At 41.9% G+C, this 18,179-nt stretch overlaps 1 protein-coding gene across 1 annotated transcript in view; it reads right to left on the bottom strand.

Moving 5' to 3' along the window:
* Positions 1 to 18,179, bottom strand: part of CACHD1 (cache domain containing 1) — a 206,981-nt gene that overhangs the window by 85,552 nt on the left and 103,250 nt on the right. The window contains exon 3 of the mRNA XM_044238376.1: positions 12,574 to 12,722. Within this exon, the coding sequence (XP_044094311.1) occupies positions 12,574 to 12,722 (149 nt within the window). The remainder of the gene's footprint in view (positions 1 to 12,573; positions 12,723 to 18,179) is intronic.

Below are 18,179 nucleotides of genomic sequence, written 5' to 3'. Positions count from 1 at the left end.
CCCAGAAAGAGATTACAGACGGGATGGTTCTTCAGTCTTGGCAACCTTTGAAATCACTTGGGTATTATTTGCACAAGAAACATACGAAAAGCTCAAGGAAAGCCTGCGGTTCTCTGCAACCGTGGGGTCTATTTTGCTAAAGCTGGGGTAGTCTACTACCTTGTTTCTTTTAGAGACTAGCTTAAAAAAAAAAAAAGAAAAGAGAAGAAGAAGAAGAAGAAGAAGAAAAAGGGAATCAGAGGATCAGCTTTCCCTAAAATCCACAAAAGGCCATTGGTGAAATTCAGTATTTTAAGCAGGTTGACAGGTCTCCCTTCCTGGCATAAAGGGTCACCCAAGGAAAAGCCAGAAAGTAGGACCATGAGCTGACCCAAAGGCAGATGTGTTTTCCGACAGCCCTTGAGGTATAGATATCCACCTACTACCTACACACACACGTGCATGTGTGCACAGAAAGGCCACAGATCACTTCAAGAACATGGTCTTAAGACTGAGAAACAGACTAATCTGACGAAGGGAGGTTTACATTCGGCCAACTCAGAAATTTTAGAAGGCCATACAACAACAGCCTCAAGTGAAACTCTAAGAAGGAATATAATGTTTGGCATTTCCACTGGCACATAAGCCATTCCAATTTGACCACAGGACAAAATATTTTGTCATTTAAAAAAAAATGATTTGAAGTCAGGTAACCCAGACAAATTCTAGCCCCTGCTCCTGGACACAAGCTCTGAGTCTACTTCCTCATGGGCAAAATGGAAGGAGGGGGAGGGGAGGACACAGTACCCACCCCACCACAGCTGTAGAAAGGATCACTGGAATCATCTAGGTAACAGAATATTTACAGAAGTAAAGCCTAAGAAGGTATTTTACTGAAGTGTAAACATAGGTAACTTTTACAGAAGTTAAATAATGTAACTTAGCTTAGTTGGCCTTCTGAAATGTAAAGCATTTTGTAAAATCTTGGTTGAATTTTGAGCTCTACTGCAATCCTTCCGGTGCTAATATCCATAAAGACTGTACGTATCTGTAACATTTCACCTGCCTGCAGGTAGTAATAATTTTTAGAAGGACTGGAGATGAAAGTTTGAGATAAGGGAGAATAACTTGAAAGGCTAAGTTTGTCATATAGCACTTTGAAAGCAAAAACACACCTTCTTGGGAGAAAGAACAGGACCTGCGATAAAATGAAACTCCGTTGTCAAGGACCAAGCTTGTCACATTATTTGACCTTATGACATGGCACGAACAAAAGAGCAAGAGTCTTAAGTGTTCAAAAGCACTGAAGTCACCTAAGTTTTATTTTTTGTAAGAGCATAATAAGTCTTATAAGAAAATGTATACAGGGTTAAACACCTTGCATCATTTTTTCACATGCGTTACCTTAAAATAGGATGGGGGGAAATGGGAGTTTGCCCACATGTGGGTCATTTATTATGTCTAGAAACATCATTTTATTTATTTATTAAGATTTTATTTATTTATTTGACAGATATTACAAGTAGGCAGAGAAGCAGGCAGAAAGAGAGGAGGAAGCAGGCTCCCCACTGAGCAGAGAGCCTGATGTGGGGCTCGATCCCAGGACCCTGGGACCATTACCTGAGCTGAAGGCAGAGGCTCTAACCCACTGAGCCACCCAGGCGCCCCTAGAAACATCATTTTAGACAAAACTATGTATTAGCACAACATCAGAACTACACATTTCAACTTGGCCTTGTCTCCTGAACTGCCATGCATATAACATATTGTGTATTTGGGGGTGGGTGGGGACAATTTGTGGGATGAAAATAAAATGATGCTATAGGCTAGTCTCAACTTGCCGAACACCTCTCCAGGATGATCTGCGTGAACTCGAAATCAAAATCAGCATGTTCACACTGAATTCATCTTCCTCTTAAAAAATATTTTGCTGGGGCGCCTGGGTGGCTCAGTGGGTTAAGCCACTGCCTTCGGCTCGGGTCATGATCTCAGGGTCCTGGGATCGAGTCCCGCATCGGGCTCTCTGCTCAGCGGGGAGCCTGCTTCCCTCTCTCTCTCTCTGCCTGCCTCTCTGTCTACTTGTGATTTCTCTCTGTCAAATAAATAAATAAAAATCTTTAAAATAAATAAAAAATATATATATTTTGCTGGGGTGACTGGCTAGCCTAGTTGGTAGAGCATGTTATTCTTGATCTTGTGGTGAGTTTAAGCCCCACATTGGGGCTTATTTCTATCCTCTGAGATGCTCAATTTAAAATTCATAACCACCTTTTAAAATCTTTCTCCCTACCCAAATCTCCTATGAAATTTGGTTGGCAGATGTCATATACTCTCTGTCTAGGGGCTATCTTCCATGTAACCCACCACCACCCAGGACAACCTTTATTCTCCTGCAGTCCCTCCTTGAGGTGCCACTCCTTTCCCCCCAAATAATTAGGATCGCTTGACTGACAAGGAACTTCCTCCCTACCACAACTGCTCACAAACCCTCCTTTGCCACCTAGTTGATTTGCCCAAACCTCAGACTGACCACAGCATTTCTTTGCTTTAGAATCTACTGTTAGGAGAGAAGAACGTGCCCAACTGACCGAGGATTTTGAGCCTTGCGCAGCACATCTCTTGCCCACTGCTGCAGCTCTATGTTCCACCTCTGCACACTCAAAGCTTTATGATGCTTGCTCGTTTCCATCTGAAGCATCCTTCCCTAGATCAACCTGCAGGAGTTCCACTCTTCAAGGCCCCAGCTACCACTTCTCTACCAAGACTGAGTGCTCACAGGCCTCTGTTCATAACCGCTTTTTCTTCTAAAAAAGACTTTGGATTTTTCACGGCACCTGACACAGTCCGCGTAGCTTACTCTAATGTCCTACGAGCTCCTGAAAGTACAGACTGCTTTATTCATTTTTGTCTATGAGAGGGTATCTGGGACAACGTCTTGTACATTAACAGCCTTGAAGAGGATCCAGACAAGTTGAGTGGAAAATGATATACATATGTGTTTGGAAATTTCATATTTTTAAATTTACCCTGCATACAATCATTAATATTATGTAATAATGATTCATATCTATGATTACTCTATTAAATGATTAAACCTGATAACTGAGATAACCAAGTCAACATCAACCTATGTTTCCTATCAGAGCTTCTAACAATGGAATAATACTCAGAAGAAGAGAACTATCCATAAATGGGCCTAAAGGTACTTGAATTTCTGTCCAGAGGGGAAGTAGCTCAATAATTCTATTATCATCATCACTACCAGTACTCAAAAACTAAAGACAAAATCAGATTTGCTACCAAGCACTAACTCATCCAGTAGATATTTAATGCGGATCTGTTCATGCAAGGTGTTGAAACTGACCAGATCCCTAAATTCAAATGTGAGAAGGAAGAGGAGAGTGCACACAGAGTACGAATAGGACTTAAAACCTGGCAGGAACGACTCTCACAGTTACTCAGAATCAACATCAGCCACCTTTTGGCTCCTCCCTCTTCTAATGCCCAAGATAGAGGGCGCCCACAGCCAAGCTCCTGCCCCACTTGTTCCTTGCCTATGTAAATGCAATCAGACTAGGTCTTCTAGTTGTTAACATGGTTCACAGGTAAAAATCCCCTTAAATGGGGATCTTCATTTCATTCCCTTTTGCAAAAATGTTTAATTCTCTCATTCAACCGTTATTTATTGAATGTCTACTATGTATCAGGCAATACATTTAAAGAAGCACAGTAAGAACTGTTCTTGGCTTTCATTTAAAGTCTCCTAAGTTCAATTCTTCAGTCCAGCATTTTGAGGGTCTCTATTTTTTGCAATGAACCAACTTCTCAGATGCCCCTTCCATCATTTGTTCCAGAAACAATGTACTCTTCAGTGCTCTTGGCCATTTCTAGCCATGGGATTTTCTTCATATGGACCTTTCTCTTCTGGAAAGCTCTTCTTCCATATTTCTTTATGTTCAAATCCTTTTCTTATTTCAATACTCAAATGAAATGCTTCTTCCATAAGCCATTCCACAAATGTTTATTTTTTAAAGTGATTTAATGAATGAGTAACTTAACCTCTGTAGGCCTTGCTACATAATACAATCTTTTCCCCCCTAGGTAGCTCTCAAAAAGATGAAGATAAATTCCCTCATAAAATCTAGAATTTATAAATTTGGGCAGTAGGAAAAGTTGTCTATAATAGCTAATGGTTTCAGTTAAAAACAAACCTTCTAAGAAGGCTGAGGGAAACTGACCTTGAGAGATGGGTCTCTGGAGTGTAGTTCAAACTGCTCCTTTTACAGCTGAGGAAACTGGGAACTAAAAAGGTCAAGTGAAATTTCTACAATGACATGGCAAACTGGCAGAGCAAAGGCCCATTTAGTCCTACTACTGTACTGCAAGGATGCAATCTGCATCACAGCTCAACTTAAACAAAGGAAAACTGTCTTCACTGTTAAGATAGTTCTCTTCCATCACGGTTAAGACTGAGAGGATTTTAAAAATTAAAAATAAAAAAAGAGGCCTGCCTCCTTTTAAAAACGAAAGAAGGCTCATGTCTGAGTTCAACTTTAAGTGTGGGGGGGGGTGGCGGGGGGGGAGGCCAACTTTGACCTGAAGCTAGTAAGTCCCTAAAGAATCCTAAGGATCCTAGTTTAAGAATCTGGACATGAGGGGCGCCTGGGTGGCTCAGGTCATGATCTCAGGGTCCTGGGGTCGAGACCTACATCAGGCTCTCTGCTCAGCAGGGAGCCTGCTTCCCCTCTCTCTCTGCCTGCCTCTCTGCCTATTTGTGATCTCTCTCTGTCAAATAAATAAATAAAATCTTAAAAAAAAAATAAAGAATCTGAACATTATGGGTCAGCACGTTAGCCATCAAAATAAAAAAAAAACTAACTTATTTCTGGCTGCTATGATGTCATCAATATTTGAACTTAATATGTGAACATAGAAATTTACACATCTAAATCATAACACAAGATAGACAACCAATTTACATGGAAAAAGACTTTTTTTAAAAAAAGACTTTTAAAAAACCTACCCATTTATATGAGAGAGGGAGAGGGAACAAGGGGGGTTGCAGCAGAGGGACAGGGAGGGGCAGGCTCCACACGAGCAGGGAGCCTAACATGGGGCTTGATCCTAGGATTCTGGGATCATGACCTGAACCAAAGGCAGATGCTCAACCAACTGAGCTGCCAGGTGCTCCTACATGGAAAAAGATTTACTCAGCTGCCTCCACTCCTTTCTAGGCAGTTATTCACATGACCATTAACTTTTTAAGAGAAACAGTCTAGAACAACACAGCATGAAGTTCAAAGAGTGATAATTTGGCATCCTCCAACCTAAATGTGAGTGTTAATAAAAATTTAAATTCAGTGGTAGGTTTTGCACCCAATTTTCTATTCTCTAAGAGTGTGTGATGGTGAATTTTAGGTGTAAATTTGACTAACCCAGGGTATCCAGGTATTTGGTCAATGGTCAACCATTCTAGATGGTTCTGTGAAGGGATTTCTGGGATGAAATCAACATTTAAGTCAGAGGACTTGTGGGTCCAATTAACTGAAGGCCCTAATAGAGTGAAGACTGACCTCCCCAAGCAGGAAGGAATTCTGTCAGCAGACTGGAGTTACAATTCTTCCTGTGCCTCCAGACTGCTGGGCTACCCTACAGATTTTGGATTTGCTTTTGCATAATCATGTGAGCCAATTCCTTAAAACAGATCTATCCCCCTCTCCCTCTCTGTCACATAGTTCCCCTCCTATTAGATCTTTTCTCTGGAGAACCCCAACACAGGATTACTAACAGTAGCTACTCATGAAAAATGCCCTCTGGAGCCTGTGTTCTTGCATCAGTACCCACGCTGGCTGCTTTGTCTGTAAGCATAATACCCCCAATAAGTTTCGTGGTAAGGCCTAAAATCACATTGTTCTAGTGGGCAGTAGCCAGGGATGCATGAAATGTGGATTCTCAGAAAAAGAGATTAGTGTCCCCTGCCTTCCCCATTGCCTACATCCATCTTAGCGGATGCGCCATCTCAAAGAGCTCCTTGAAAAATGGCAGGAATCAAACTTAACAATGTTTCCCAGAGTTTCTTTTCTGTTTGGATTTAGTGAAGCTTTTAAAATCTGCCTTGGTGGGTATATGAGAATTCTCTCTAGAACTCAAGTCCAGCCGCCCTGGTGGGGATGTGAGAATTCTCTACAGAACTCGAGTCCCGCGGCAGGTGGCTGGCTTCCACGGGGCTTGAAAAACCACCGCTTACTGCCTTTAGTTCCACCACAGTACCACTTTGCTCACCTCCTACCTGGCCTACATGCCTTCCGTTCCCACCACAATGAACCAATTCACAAGCATTAACTGAGTGAGGACAACTGCACTGAACAGTTGAGAGACGCATAAAAATAAAATAAAAATAAAAAATAAAAATCTAAGTTCATCTTCCCAGTATTTCCTTCTTAGTTTACCCTCACACTGTTTCCTTCTTCTAAAAAAAAAAAAAGAAAAAAAGACATAAGAATAAAAAAATAAGAGTGCCACCAGGCAGGAATACCTACGAAAGAAACTGGGGAAGGGAGGAAAAAAATGGATTAAGAGATGTGGAAGATAAAATTAGTGATCTGCATAGAAGCCAAGGGTTTGTGGGTCCTGCTGAATAAACAATTAGGTTGAGAGGTTCTCAACAGAACCCCATCTCTGTGGCAAGCTAGGTTTCAGGGACAGATATTCTGAATGTTATGCATAATGTTATGCATAGAGCAGCTACATTCTTTAAACTCCACATTTTCTTAAGTCAGATTTATTAGTATTATACAGTCCTTTTAGACCAGGAGTTTCAAACTCACACGTTAGTGTGGGCCAAGCAGGTGATCAAAGTCAGGAGAATGGGTTGGGTGTAATCCACAGGGACTAGTGGTAATTGTGGGAAGGGGAGAATGTGGGCCGGGTCCTCAAAGGGGAGTCAGACAAGCTGACTGCTGCTCAGTGGGAATGTGGACCCACTATTGCCAGATCTTCAGATTTAGAGACGACAAATAGATAATCTCCCAAAATTTAAATGTTGGCAACAGAATTAAAAACTTATAAATTTAAAAACCTTTAAAACATCCTTTGGAGACAAGATAAATGCATCTGTAGATCAGATATAGTCCCTGAGCACAATTCTGTGTTTGTGTGTCTGTGCACTCGTCGTGGGAGAGCCCAGTCTCTCGTGCAACCTCATCAGCGACCCAACACAAGGGGAGCTGTTCATTAAATAAGTAAATTTACCACTGAAAACACCTCTGAAAATGAGTCTGTCTTAGATTAAGCCATAATCTAATTTTTTTCCCTTGTAGAAGAGGTTAATTCTTCAGATCATTCCTTCAGCAAACATTGACAAAGCACCTAATCTCCATGCACAGGCTTGTACGAAGTTATTAACAAGCAGGACTCCTGAGTAGGAAGGAGTTGAGTGGCCTGAGAAGGAAACTATCAAAATCATCTGGAAAATCAATTTTCTGCCATTCCGCGGGTTCTCTCTGTTGTCATCAGAGTATAAATCTTCAGAATCTCTGAGAGGACATTTTAAAGCCCTTCTATCTTCAGAACTGGGCATTTTATTAAAATATGCATTATCATGCCTCTGTGAGACAAATAAATACATTATAAATCAGTAACAATGAAATTCTAGGCTTGAAACTCAGTATTAGCCATTGGTTAAAATTAGCTGTAAAAATATTGTCCTAGTACTAACTTATCCTTGATGCCTTTGGAGAAGCCAGGTCAACAGGCCACAGGCAGCCACTTAAAACGTTAGTAACCAACAGATTAAAGGACATGGGGCCAGTGCTAGGTGTCAACACGTTTGCAGAGCCCAGATGTTTAAGAATGGACAAGATCCAGATCAAAGGCTGGAGGTCCCTTATCTCAAGTTAATTGCTTTTATTTCTTACAACGGCAGTATTAATACATTTGCCTGGGGCCAGGTACAGGCCATGGGTGCCAAGAGTCTGCTTTATAGAACCGTAAAATTTCACAATCTGGAAAGACTTTAGCAATGTTCGAGTCCATTTTTAAAGAACTTTCATCATTACCCTATCTATTACTTTCAAGATTTTGGTCACATTTACTTAATATTTTCATTTAAAAAAGTTTACTTTTGGGGCACCTGGGTGGCTCAGTGGGTTAAGCCGCTGCCTTCGGCTCAGGTCATGATCTCAGGGTCCTGGGATTGAGTCCCGCATCGGGCTCTCCGCTCAGCGGGGAGCCTGCTTCCCTCTCTCTCTCTCTCTCTGTCTACTTGTGATCTTTCTCTGTCAAATAAATAAATAAAATCGTTTAAAAAAAAATAAAAATAAATAAAAAAAGTTTACTTTTTAAGCATATTTATCTTAAACTTTGTTATCACAGTAAGAGAAAAAAGTATATCTCTGGACCTAAAGGATAATATCCGTACTTATCAAATAAAGAAGTTACAACCAAAAACATCTCCCTAAGGTGACCCTGTGAGGCATGTATTACCCTTATTCTCCGCTCACTGAGGAGATCGAAGCTCAGAATTAGGTGACTCCCCAGGGTCAACTTATGAATGAAAGAGGCTAGATTCAAAACCAAATCTGCCTACTATGTTTACAAAAAAAAAAAAAAAAAAAGTTTTTACGTATGTCCTCAAATTGGTTCCCAAGACTGGGAGTTCTTTTTTTTTTTGCACAACTCCAATGTGAACTCCCTGAGATTCAAAATGTAGACATTTCTGGAGGGAATGGAATATATATACTGAAAATGTGTTCAGTAAGACACCAAAACAGAAAGTGTTGAGAAAAGCATATGTTACATGAGGGACAGCAGTAAAGGGAGCGAAGGATTCCCATCCTGGCTCACCCCAAAAACCTACTATTAACTCCTTCCACTGTTGAATCTTCATGAAGACAGTGAGAGAGAGGGGGCGTTTGGGTGGCTCAGTCGCTTAAGCGTCTGGCTTCAGCTCAGGTGATGATCCCAGGGTCCTGGGATCCAGTCCTGCACTGGGCTCCTTGCTCAGTGGGGAGTCTGCTTCTCCCTCTCCCTCTCCCTGCTGCTCCCCCTGCTTGTGCACTCTCAAACAAATCTTAAAAAAAAAAAAAAAATGAGATAGAGTCTCATAATTTTAGAAGGTATGTTCAGCCAACTGCTAGAAAAGCATCAGCTCAGAGTTACTTCAAAAACTCCTTAACATGTGTCGCTGGGTAAGTAATTCCGAACTAGGAAGATTCTAAGAGGAGGGCAGTCATCCCTGCTGTGAACCATTTTTATCAGTTCTCTCTTTAATATGCCACCAGAGGGAACCTGTTCTTTACTCATTTAGAGACCTTCTGATTACCCAGCTTCATTGTCTCAACTGCCCTGGTTTTACCACCTTCGCCCCAAATGGAGGCTGGTTCTGTCAGTGAGTCCTAGTGAGGAGGTAAGATGCCGCCGCATCTCTCCAGAGTCCCCACGCAATGTCCGCTACTGACCACGGAAGGAGGGAAGGGCCTCCTGTGAACCTGCTTACTCGGCATGGATCCTCCTGGGAGAACAGAAGCCCTGCGGATGGTCAACTGAACTGAATGAGAAATTCCTGAGGGCCAGACACTACACTTTTTGTTCTACTGGATTCACCAAAAGGTAGACCACTGAATTTTGCCAGACATCTGCATGGCCTGGATCTCAGACCTCAACCCTTATCTCAGCATATTCAAAATGGAATCAAGGTCTTTACCCCCAAAGCATTTTGATGTAAGTCCTCTCAAACTTCTAAGGTGTGCGTGTATATAGGTATGCCTGGCCATTTTCCCCTGTCAGCAAACACTCTTTTACCTTCTCCTGGCTGCATCTTACCCTCTCTCTCATGTCCGTGGATGGGACAACAATATCCTTGGCTAATCTCCTATTATCAGAATTTAAGGTACTGACAATATTTTCTATTCTAAACAGCACTCCCATGACTGTCCTTACAAGCTCCTCTTTATAAACATGTCTTACCATTTTCTCGTGATATTCTCCCAAATGAGCGGATCCAGGAACAAGCATACTTCCAAAGTTGACAGACTCTTGTGATCCATCCACCACCTGGGACATTTCTCTGCTTTGAGGAACCCCAGTACGTCTCTGTGTCACATTCTGCACTATTAATTATGTTCAGTATTTGCCCTCTACCCCCAAAGTTTTAATTTGTTGAGAGCAGACATCCCCTGACTCAATTCAGATTCTGACAAGGAGTAATTAACTACAAATGCTGGGTGCTGGGGTAGAAATGGATGAGGTGTAATCCCTGCCCAGAACAGTAGGGGAGGCAGAGTCACCACCAACAACCCAGGATACATTAAGTTCCACACTGTAATAGAGGTGTCTGAAAATGAACTATGGGAACAGAGATGAGGGAGCAAGTGAATCCCTCCAGGAGCAAAGGGAAATAAGGAGGCAAGGCGTGGCAGGGGGAGGGGGGTAAATTAGGAAGCTATGGAAAGAGGCAAATTGTTGAGCTATTTCTTGAAACATTAATAGAAGCTCACAAGGTGGGACCAGTAATGGGATGAAGACTTACAGGACAGATTTCCAAGTAGAGACCAGTCAATTCACGATTGTTGTTTCGACTAGAGCAACAGTTCCACTTAGGAATTTAAGAAAACCTCCCATCTTTTGAGGCAGGGTTTTTCACCTTCTACACTACTGACATTGTGAACCAGGTCATTTCTTCTTTCTTTTTTCTTTTTTTTTTTTTAAGATTTTGTTTATTTGACAGGGAGAGTGAGAGAGAGAGACCACGAGAGAGAAGCAGGCTTCCTGCAGAGCAGGGAGTCCGATGCGGGGCTCGATCCCAGGACCCTGGGATCATGACCCAAGCCAAAGGCAGACGCTTAACCACTGAGCCACCCAGGTGCCCCTGGGTAATTCTTTCTTTGCAGGGAGGGGGGATTATCTTGTGCATTCTGGGATGTGGAACAGCATCCCTGCCCTCTCCTCACTAGGTATCAGTAACAACTATTCACCACCTTTGAACTGTAACGACTGAAAATGTTTCCAGACATTGCCAAATGTCCAAGAGCATAGGGGGATAAGGCGAGGGGCGGAAATTATCCCCAGCCAAAAATCACTGTTATAAGCGTTAATTCTAGCTTTAAGGATTTCTCTCTTACTATATACTAGCTCTTCTCTTTGTTTTGAAAATGATGTTTTCTTTGGTTCAAAAACCCAATCGGGCCCCCCATTCTCTTTTTAGAGAAGAGATAAGTTGTAAAAAATATTCAATTTACTAATGCCCAAACTATTAAAAAAAAGGACATCTTCTCTGATTAAACCTAATAAAAAATGAGATGTTCACTATGATATGGAAGTGTGTATTTAAGACACACACACACACACACACACACACACACACACACTGGGGTTGAGATTTGTTTAGAAAATTACAAAGTGTTTTTCATTTTTGGTCTCACTGGATGCCCAGGGCACTGTGAAGTATTTATCATCATTCCTATTCTAGAGATGAAGACAGAGTGGCTGAGACATAAAATATCCAAGACCATCTGAGTGTTAGGGAGGACTACTATCCAGACAGGCTCAGGCTACACTGTATACATTTTCCCACTTAATTTAGTAAACAACTAGTAGGAGCTTCTTTAGGCTGCATACAGAGTAAGCCAGAGAAAAAGGCTCATCTTAAAAGTCACATAGAGAATAAAAATGACTTAAGGATGCCCTATCTACATAGCCCACCAAGAAACTAAAGTAGGAAAAAAATGCTTCTAGAAGCAAAACATTTACCCACCAAAACTATGTTGTATCTATCCCTTGCATGACTTTAAGAGCACCTGATATGCAAAAGGGGGAGTAATACATACTAATTATAACATTTACACTCAGTTTTTAAAGTATGTTAGCAGCTTTTAGTCACTCGCAATAGCCCTAGAAAATTGGTCTAATAAAGATTATTATCCACCGACAGAAAACTGCACATAATTAATTAATTAAGGCCACACAGCTAGTTAGAGATTAAGTAAAAATTAAGTTCTTTGTACCTCTAGGTAAGTGTTCTTTCCACTACAATTTCCAGCATCATATGACCCTACATCCCTCCAGACATAACTATCACCAGGCTAATAAATAAAAATATCCTTAACTGTACATATACTAATTCTGTTGCAATATTATCTGAAGCCATATCTCCCATTAGCGTAGATGTTATCTTTAAAACTACCAAAGTATGAAGTGGGAATTTTTGCTACTCTTTTCAAAGACAAAAAGCACTCCCTTAAATTAGGCAAAGTGCCAGACTCAGTGAGTCTATTTTATTCAAGACCCACTAGCTGACACCTGACCAAATGTCTGCAATTTTCTTAGCTTAATTCAACTTTATACTCAGCTAATATTTGATCCTTCCGACCCTGAATTCCAACATGACAAAAAGGTGAGCAGTGAAGAGTCTAGGAATTTCTTGGACATAGAATGTGGAATCTCACTTCTTCAAAAATTGTCTATGTAAAGAAAAAGGGTTTATTTAAGATAGAAATACTATACACTTTCCAACAGACAAGCACAGGCATTTGAGTATGAATGGAAAGCAATTCAATTACTGGTTTCAACAACACAAAAATATTTGTAAAGTCTTACTCCATCATGGAAGGTGGGATAGTACAGCAGTCTTGAATTGCAGTTAGAGGCGAGGTCAGGTGAGCCGTATAGGAAGCTTCTACAACCTGCTTGTTCCGGTTGACCACATCCAAGTAACGGTTGAACTTCTCTCGGATTTTTTTGGCTAGCTGTGAGATAAAGAGTAAGCAAAGTAAGTCAAAGGCCCACCACAATAACCCACCATGTTTTTCCTAATAAGCTCATTAATTTGCATGATAGACTGCATGTATTACAGGCATGTTTTACTTCAGGTAAAACCAACAATATACACTCAAGTGGGTAAATTGAGATAGAACACCCAGGTCTCATTCTTCCGTGTAAATTGATATTAAAACTGCAAAGTGTCCAGAAACCCCAGAGGGATAGTCAGATGACAATAAAACACTACCTGTGGTCTTAAAATGGCTAAAGATACACGAGGAACTTCTCATGGGCATGAACTCATGAAGAACAATACTGATCCATAACATGCCTCGCTAGATAAAGGAAAACAAAGCCTACCGATACTACTGTCAACATGACAACATTAACACCTACACAGCAACAACAGTGATTATAAGAAAACAACCCACTATTCGTGGTTCTGGAGTCACACAGATTTTTCAAGAGAAAAATACATGAAGAAAGGAAAGAGCGTACAGCATGTTCTGCCACACAACTCCAGGGGGCACCTTTCACAGTCCTCCATGCAAATGGCAAATCCCTGGAGTTGCACAACATAGACATCCACATAAAATAAAATATACCATTAAAAATACACTCCCGTTTGGTCTGTTCCACCTTTAAGATGGACAAATGTCTTTTGTAACTGCTACGAACAGAACACTTCATCATAATTTACTTTCATGTGGGAATAACAAAAGCAAATGGGTAAGCATACTGCTTTTTCCTCCATTGTTGTCATCAAATATCACGGCTTAATTACAGATCTCCAAGGAAAACAGTGTTGTTTTTCTTCCCCTTAAACAAAATGTTACGCAAATGAAATGACTGATAGAATTATAGCTAATTGGTTTTGTAGAGCTATTCATTATCAGCACACTAGAGGAGAACTAATCATCTCCTTTGGGTCATGCAATGCACACGGTCCAATAGCTTACAGGCTGAGAACAGGGAGCCAAAGCAGGGTATCTCCATTTTTTCAAGCCAATTCCAAAATCTGATTTTGTTCCACTGGTGTTTGGGAGTTTTCAGAATTTCACTTAAATAACGGAGATCCTCAGCCTTGCTAAACAGTCACAAACTATGAATTAGTTTAGAAAAATTTCTAGATGTAACAAGTGTATCAGAGTGACATTTCATATGATAAAGTGTTGTCCAAATTTGCTTTAGCATTTTCAGAGGAGGAATTCTGTGTCCTTTAGTTTTTCTTTCAAGATTTTATTTATTTATTTATTTGAGCGAGCGAGAGAGAGAGAGAGAAAGTGAGAGAGAGAGAGAGAGAAAAAGAGAATGCACAGAAGGAGAGTGAAAAGGAGAAGCAGACTCCCCGCTGAGCAGGGAGCCCGATATGGGACTCAATCCCAGCACCCTGGGATCATGACCGGAGCAGAAGGCAGATGCCTAACTGGCTGAACCAACCAGGCGCCCGATTCTTACATTTTTAAATGTCTTTTTTAAAAAGGCACTTTGTGATAACTATGGGAAATTCACCTTTCAGTGCTCATAAAGTTTTAATGAAACAGTCATTTGTTTATCTGTTTATGGCTGCTTTCATGCCAGTGTGCGAGTTAAGTAGTTGAAAACAGAGGCGATATGGCTTGCTTCACTGTAAGTTAGAAGCCCCAACGTGTCCCAAAATAGAGCTACAGTCCCAGTAGTTTTATAAAAATTTGCTGCATCCCCCCGCCACACACACACCCCCTGCCCCTGACAAGTGCGCTGTATATTCCTTCTCCACACCCACTCCTTGAATCTGGGTAGGGTTATGCTGGCTTCTGCCAGTCAAATACAGAGAAACTGACACTATGTAAGTTCTGAGGCCAAGTCATAAAGGGCCATGCCATTTCCGCAGGTCTCTCTCTCGCGGAATGCTCTCAGCCACCACATGAACGAAGTCCAAGACTCATGGAAAAGCCACAATTAAGTGCCTGGCTGACAACTCCAGCTGCTCAAGCCTTCAAGTCATCTCAGCCCAGGCTCTGAATAGGAGTCAAGAAGACTCCAGGAAGTCCCAGGGCTGAAGCCCCAGACAGCACAGAATGGAGATAAGCCATTCTTGCCGTGCCGGACCTGAGCTCCTGAACCACAGAATCTGTAAGCATGAAGAAACTGCGGGTTATGCCACTGAGTTTGGGGTGCTCTCTTGAGCAGCAGTAAGTGACTTGATAGGCTGACAGGTTGAATTCCGTCCCTAGACAATCCAAGCTGCTAGGCTATCCAAGCTGCTTCGGTCCAGGTACTACCATCGACATCATCAGAATTACCAAGACTGGAGCCTATGGACCAGAAACCTGTCCAAAGAAACTGCAGGGTTCTTCGCAAAATTATAACAGCTACTGTACAGAGGTACTTACCACACACTACACACATGGTGAAAAATATGATGAATCACACAATCTGAGGAAACTCCCATTAATATAATCAGCCAAGGCACAGAGCCAGAGCACAAAGCCCCCCACTCCTGGGCTGGGTGGGGAACCAAGGCTTCCCTGGAGGGGGAAGGGGGAGTCTGATTGGGGGAGGGGAGGGGAGGAGAAGGGGAGAGGCACTGCCACAAGTAGTGGGGGCAAGAGCAAATTGGCAATGTCTGCCTTGGGCGGCCTGGTGAGGACGGGCCTTGAGCTGCGTTTTTCATCAGTGGAGGCAAGGACCTTACATGTAGAACCCAGACACATATGACCATTAACAGAAGACCTTGAATGCCAGCTCCTTCCACCTTGGATTCACACCTCTCAGTCGGAAACTCCTGTCTTTCATGTAGTGATACCCCATCTTGCCTTATTAAAAAAAGAGACTAGCCAACCTGGGTGGCTCAGTTGGTTGATGTCTGCCTCCGGCTCAGGTCATGATCTCCAGGTCCTGGGATCGAGCCCCACCCACATCAGGCTCCCTGTTCAGTGGGGAGCCTGCTTCTCCCTCCACCTGCTACTCCCCTTGCTTGTGCTTACTCTTAACAAATAATACATTTTTAAAAATCTTACCAAAAAATAGCCAACATTTGTTAAGTGCTAACTATGTGCAGGACACCCTTCGAAGCACTTCATAAGCACATACCAAATTAAGCTTTCAAAGAACTCGGGGCGCCTGGGTGGCTCAGTGGGTTAAGCCGCTGCCTTCGGCTCAGGTCATGATCTCAGGGTCCTGGGATTGAGTCCCGCATCGGGCTCTCTGCTCAGCAGGGAGCCTGCTTCCCTCTCTCTCTCTCTGCCTGCCTCTCCATCTACTTGTGATTTCTCTCTGTCAAATAAATAAATAAAATCTTAAAAAAAAAAAGAATATTTATTCAAAGAACTCTGTAAGGTACACATGTCCATTTTTCCCCCCAGAAGCAGACACTAAAGGTCTAATAATTTGCTCAAAGTTACAAAGCTAGTAAGTAGTAGAGCTGGCCCCCAAACCCAGTACTATTCCAACTCCAGAGGCTCAGCTTCGACCTCTGTGCAACACGGTTTCTCTCCATAATACACACACACTAATAATGCCCTCCTCCCATTTCCTTTCAAACCCATTTTAACAAATGCTGTGAAATTCTTGGCAGAGTACTGTAAGCCACACACCGTCTCATTACTTTATAATAAAAACGAGACTTCTGAAAACACATTTAGAATTGTACATAATTCCAATGAAAATCAAACCTTTAAGGAGGTTTAGAACTGAATTCTACCACTGATTAAAAAAAGGGGGGGGGAGGTGGTGGGGCCAAAGGTGAAATGATGTATTCTCCCAAAATAATACCTGCTATTCCTGGACTACTGTGGTGTAAGTTATATCAAACTAACCTAAATTGTTCCAATTACTCCAGAGTGTTTAACTTTGTTCATAACCTGGGAAGAAAACATCACAGATGTACTGTTCCTTTCCTTTCAGAAGTGACTTACGTAATTCAGTATTTTCCTCGAAATTTTCATTCAATTAATTCATCTGCCCTCATAGGGTAGTAAGATGCAATTTTAATTCCCATTTGACAAGTAAAGAAACTGAGGCATATGGGGCTTAAGGGTCTCTTGACTCCCACGTGGGGCTCTGGCCTCCCTTGACCCCACTGCCCGAGATGACCTCCCTTTGCCCTTCTGACAAGGAATGGGAGAGTGACTCACTACGGAAATGTCAACTCCTGCTCCACGGCAGGGTATTTTTTTCTCTCTAAAAGCAAGCTCTTTCAGCATGCCAACCAAATCCAGGTTGCTCGGCGGGCATAACAGAATCTATTAGAGTAAAGATAGCCCACAGAGAGATTAAGTTCTGAATGTATCCGTTCAACTGAAGAGGACCGGCTACCAACACAGAACCTTCCAAGAGGCCCGACGGATTCTGGGTCTGTATCCTGCCATGATCCCTGCAGACAGGAGAAAACAAAGGCCATTCTTAACAAAAGCTACAGGTGGACCCACAATCCTCCTCAGTGTAATTAAAAACATTTTTCTTTCCACAGCTCAGCTTTCATCTTTTATCCTTCTTTATCCTCTCCCCTTCATCCCCTAAGGGGTTCCTGAATGCTGATGAGACAACGGGACTAAAACCATCTTGTCATCTTTTGGGTCAATTCTTCGGCTAGCCAACATCCAGCCATGGGTCAAATGATCAGTAGGTAGCATGCCGGTCCCCATGGGAACGGATTCTAATTTGTCATCATCTCCAGTGACAACGTTTCATCACAACATCAATGAATTTCTTTCTTGCTGAATTTCACTTCCCTTAATTTTCCCAGAGACATTTCTGTCATTTGCATACTTCCCCAGAGCCCCCCCTTTTAAAGCTCTTTTTACCTTAGCTTTATACTTCTAAAGATTGGGGGTGGGGTAGGGCTGGGGTAGGCACACAGAAGAAGGTAAAAGAAAACAAAAATGCAAAGGCACAGGACACACTTTATGTATGTCTCTTTCCTAAAACTCCGGAAGGAGTTTTGAATGTTAGAGAAAGCTTTATTTAAAATGCACAACAATGAAGCTGACAGGCACAGACAGGAAAGGTACCCTAGGGGACTGAAGATTCATAGCAAAATTCCTATTGAATGTAGAAGAGTTTAACATTTGACATTCAAAAACCTTTGTGCCGTGATAAGAATTTAATAGCTGATCCCCTCTTCCTCCCATCCCAGCCTTATTACTGAAGAATGATTTTCCGCCAGCAGCTTCAGGACTGAGTTATTTAAATGTGACACAAATAATTTTAAGAATAGGCAAGCACAAACATTTAACATCACTGAACCTCACACAAAGGCATTCCAAAGTTCAAGCAGAACACATTCTCATTGCTTCATGTTGCGCACCATAAACGGGATATATAAAATGCTGTACCTTCACTATCTATGAGTAATTAGTAATTAATTATTAACAGTTGTAATATTCTAAACAGCTCTCTCAATGATCAGCTAGGAAACTGGGCAAGTTGACTTCCCTTAGTCTCCATCTCCTCGTAAGTAA

This window comes from Neovison vison, chromosome 2, assembly GCF_020171115.1.
Source record: "Neovison vison isolate M4711 chromosome 2, ASM_NN_V1, whole genome shotgun sequence".
Classification (NCBI taxonomy): Eukaryota; Metazoa; Chordata; class Mammalia; order Carnivora; family Mustelidae; genus Neogale; species Neogale vison.
This window is presented reverse-complemented; position numbering and strand designations above follow the sequence as displayed.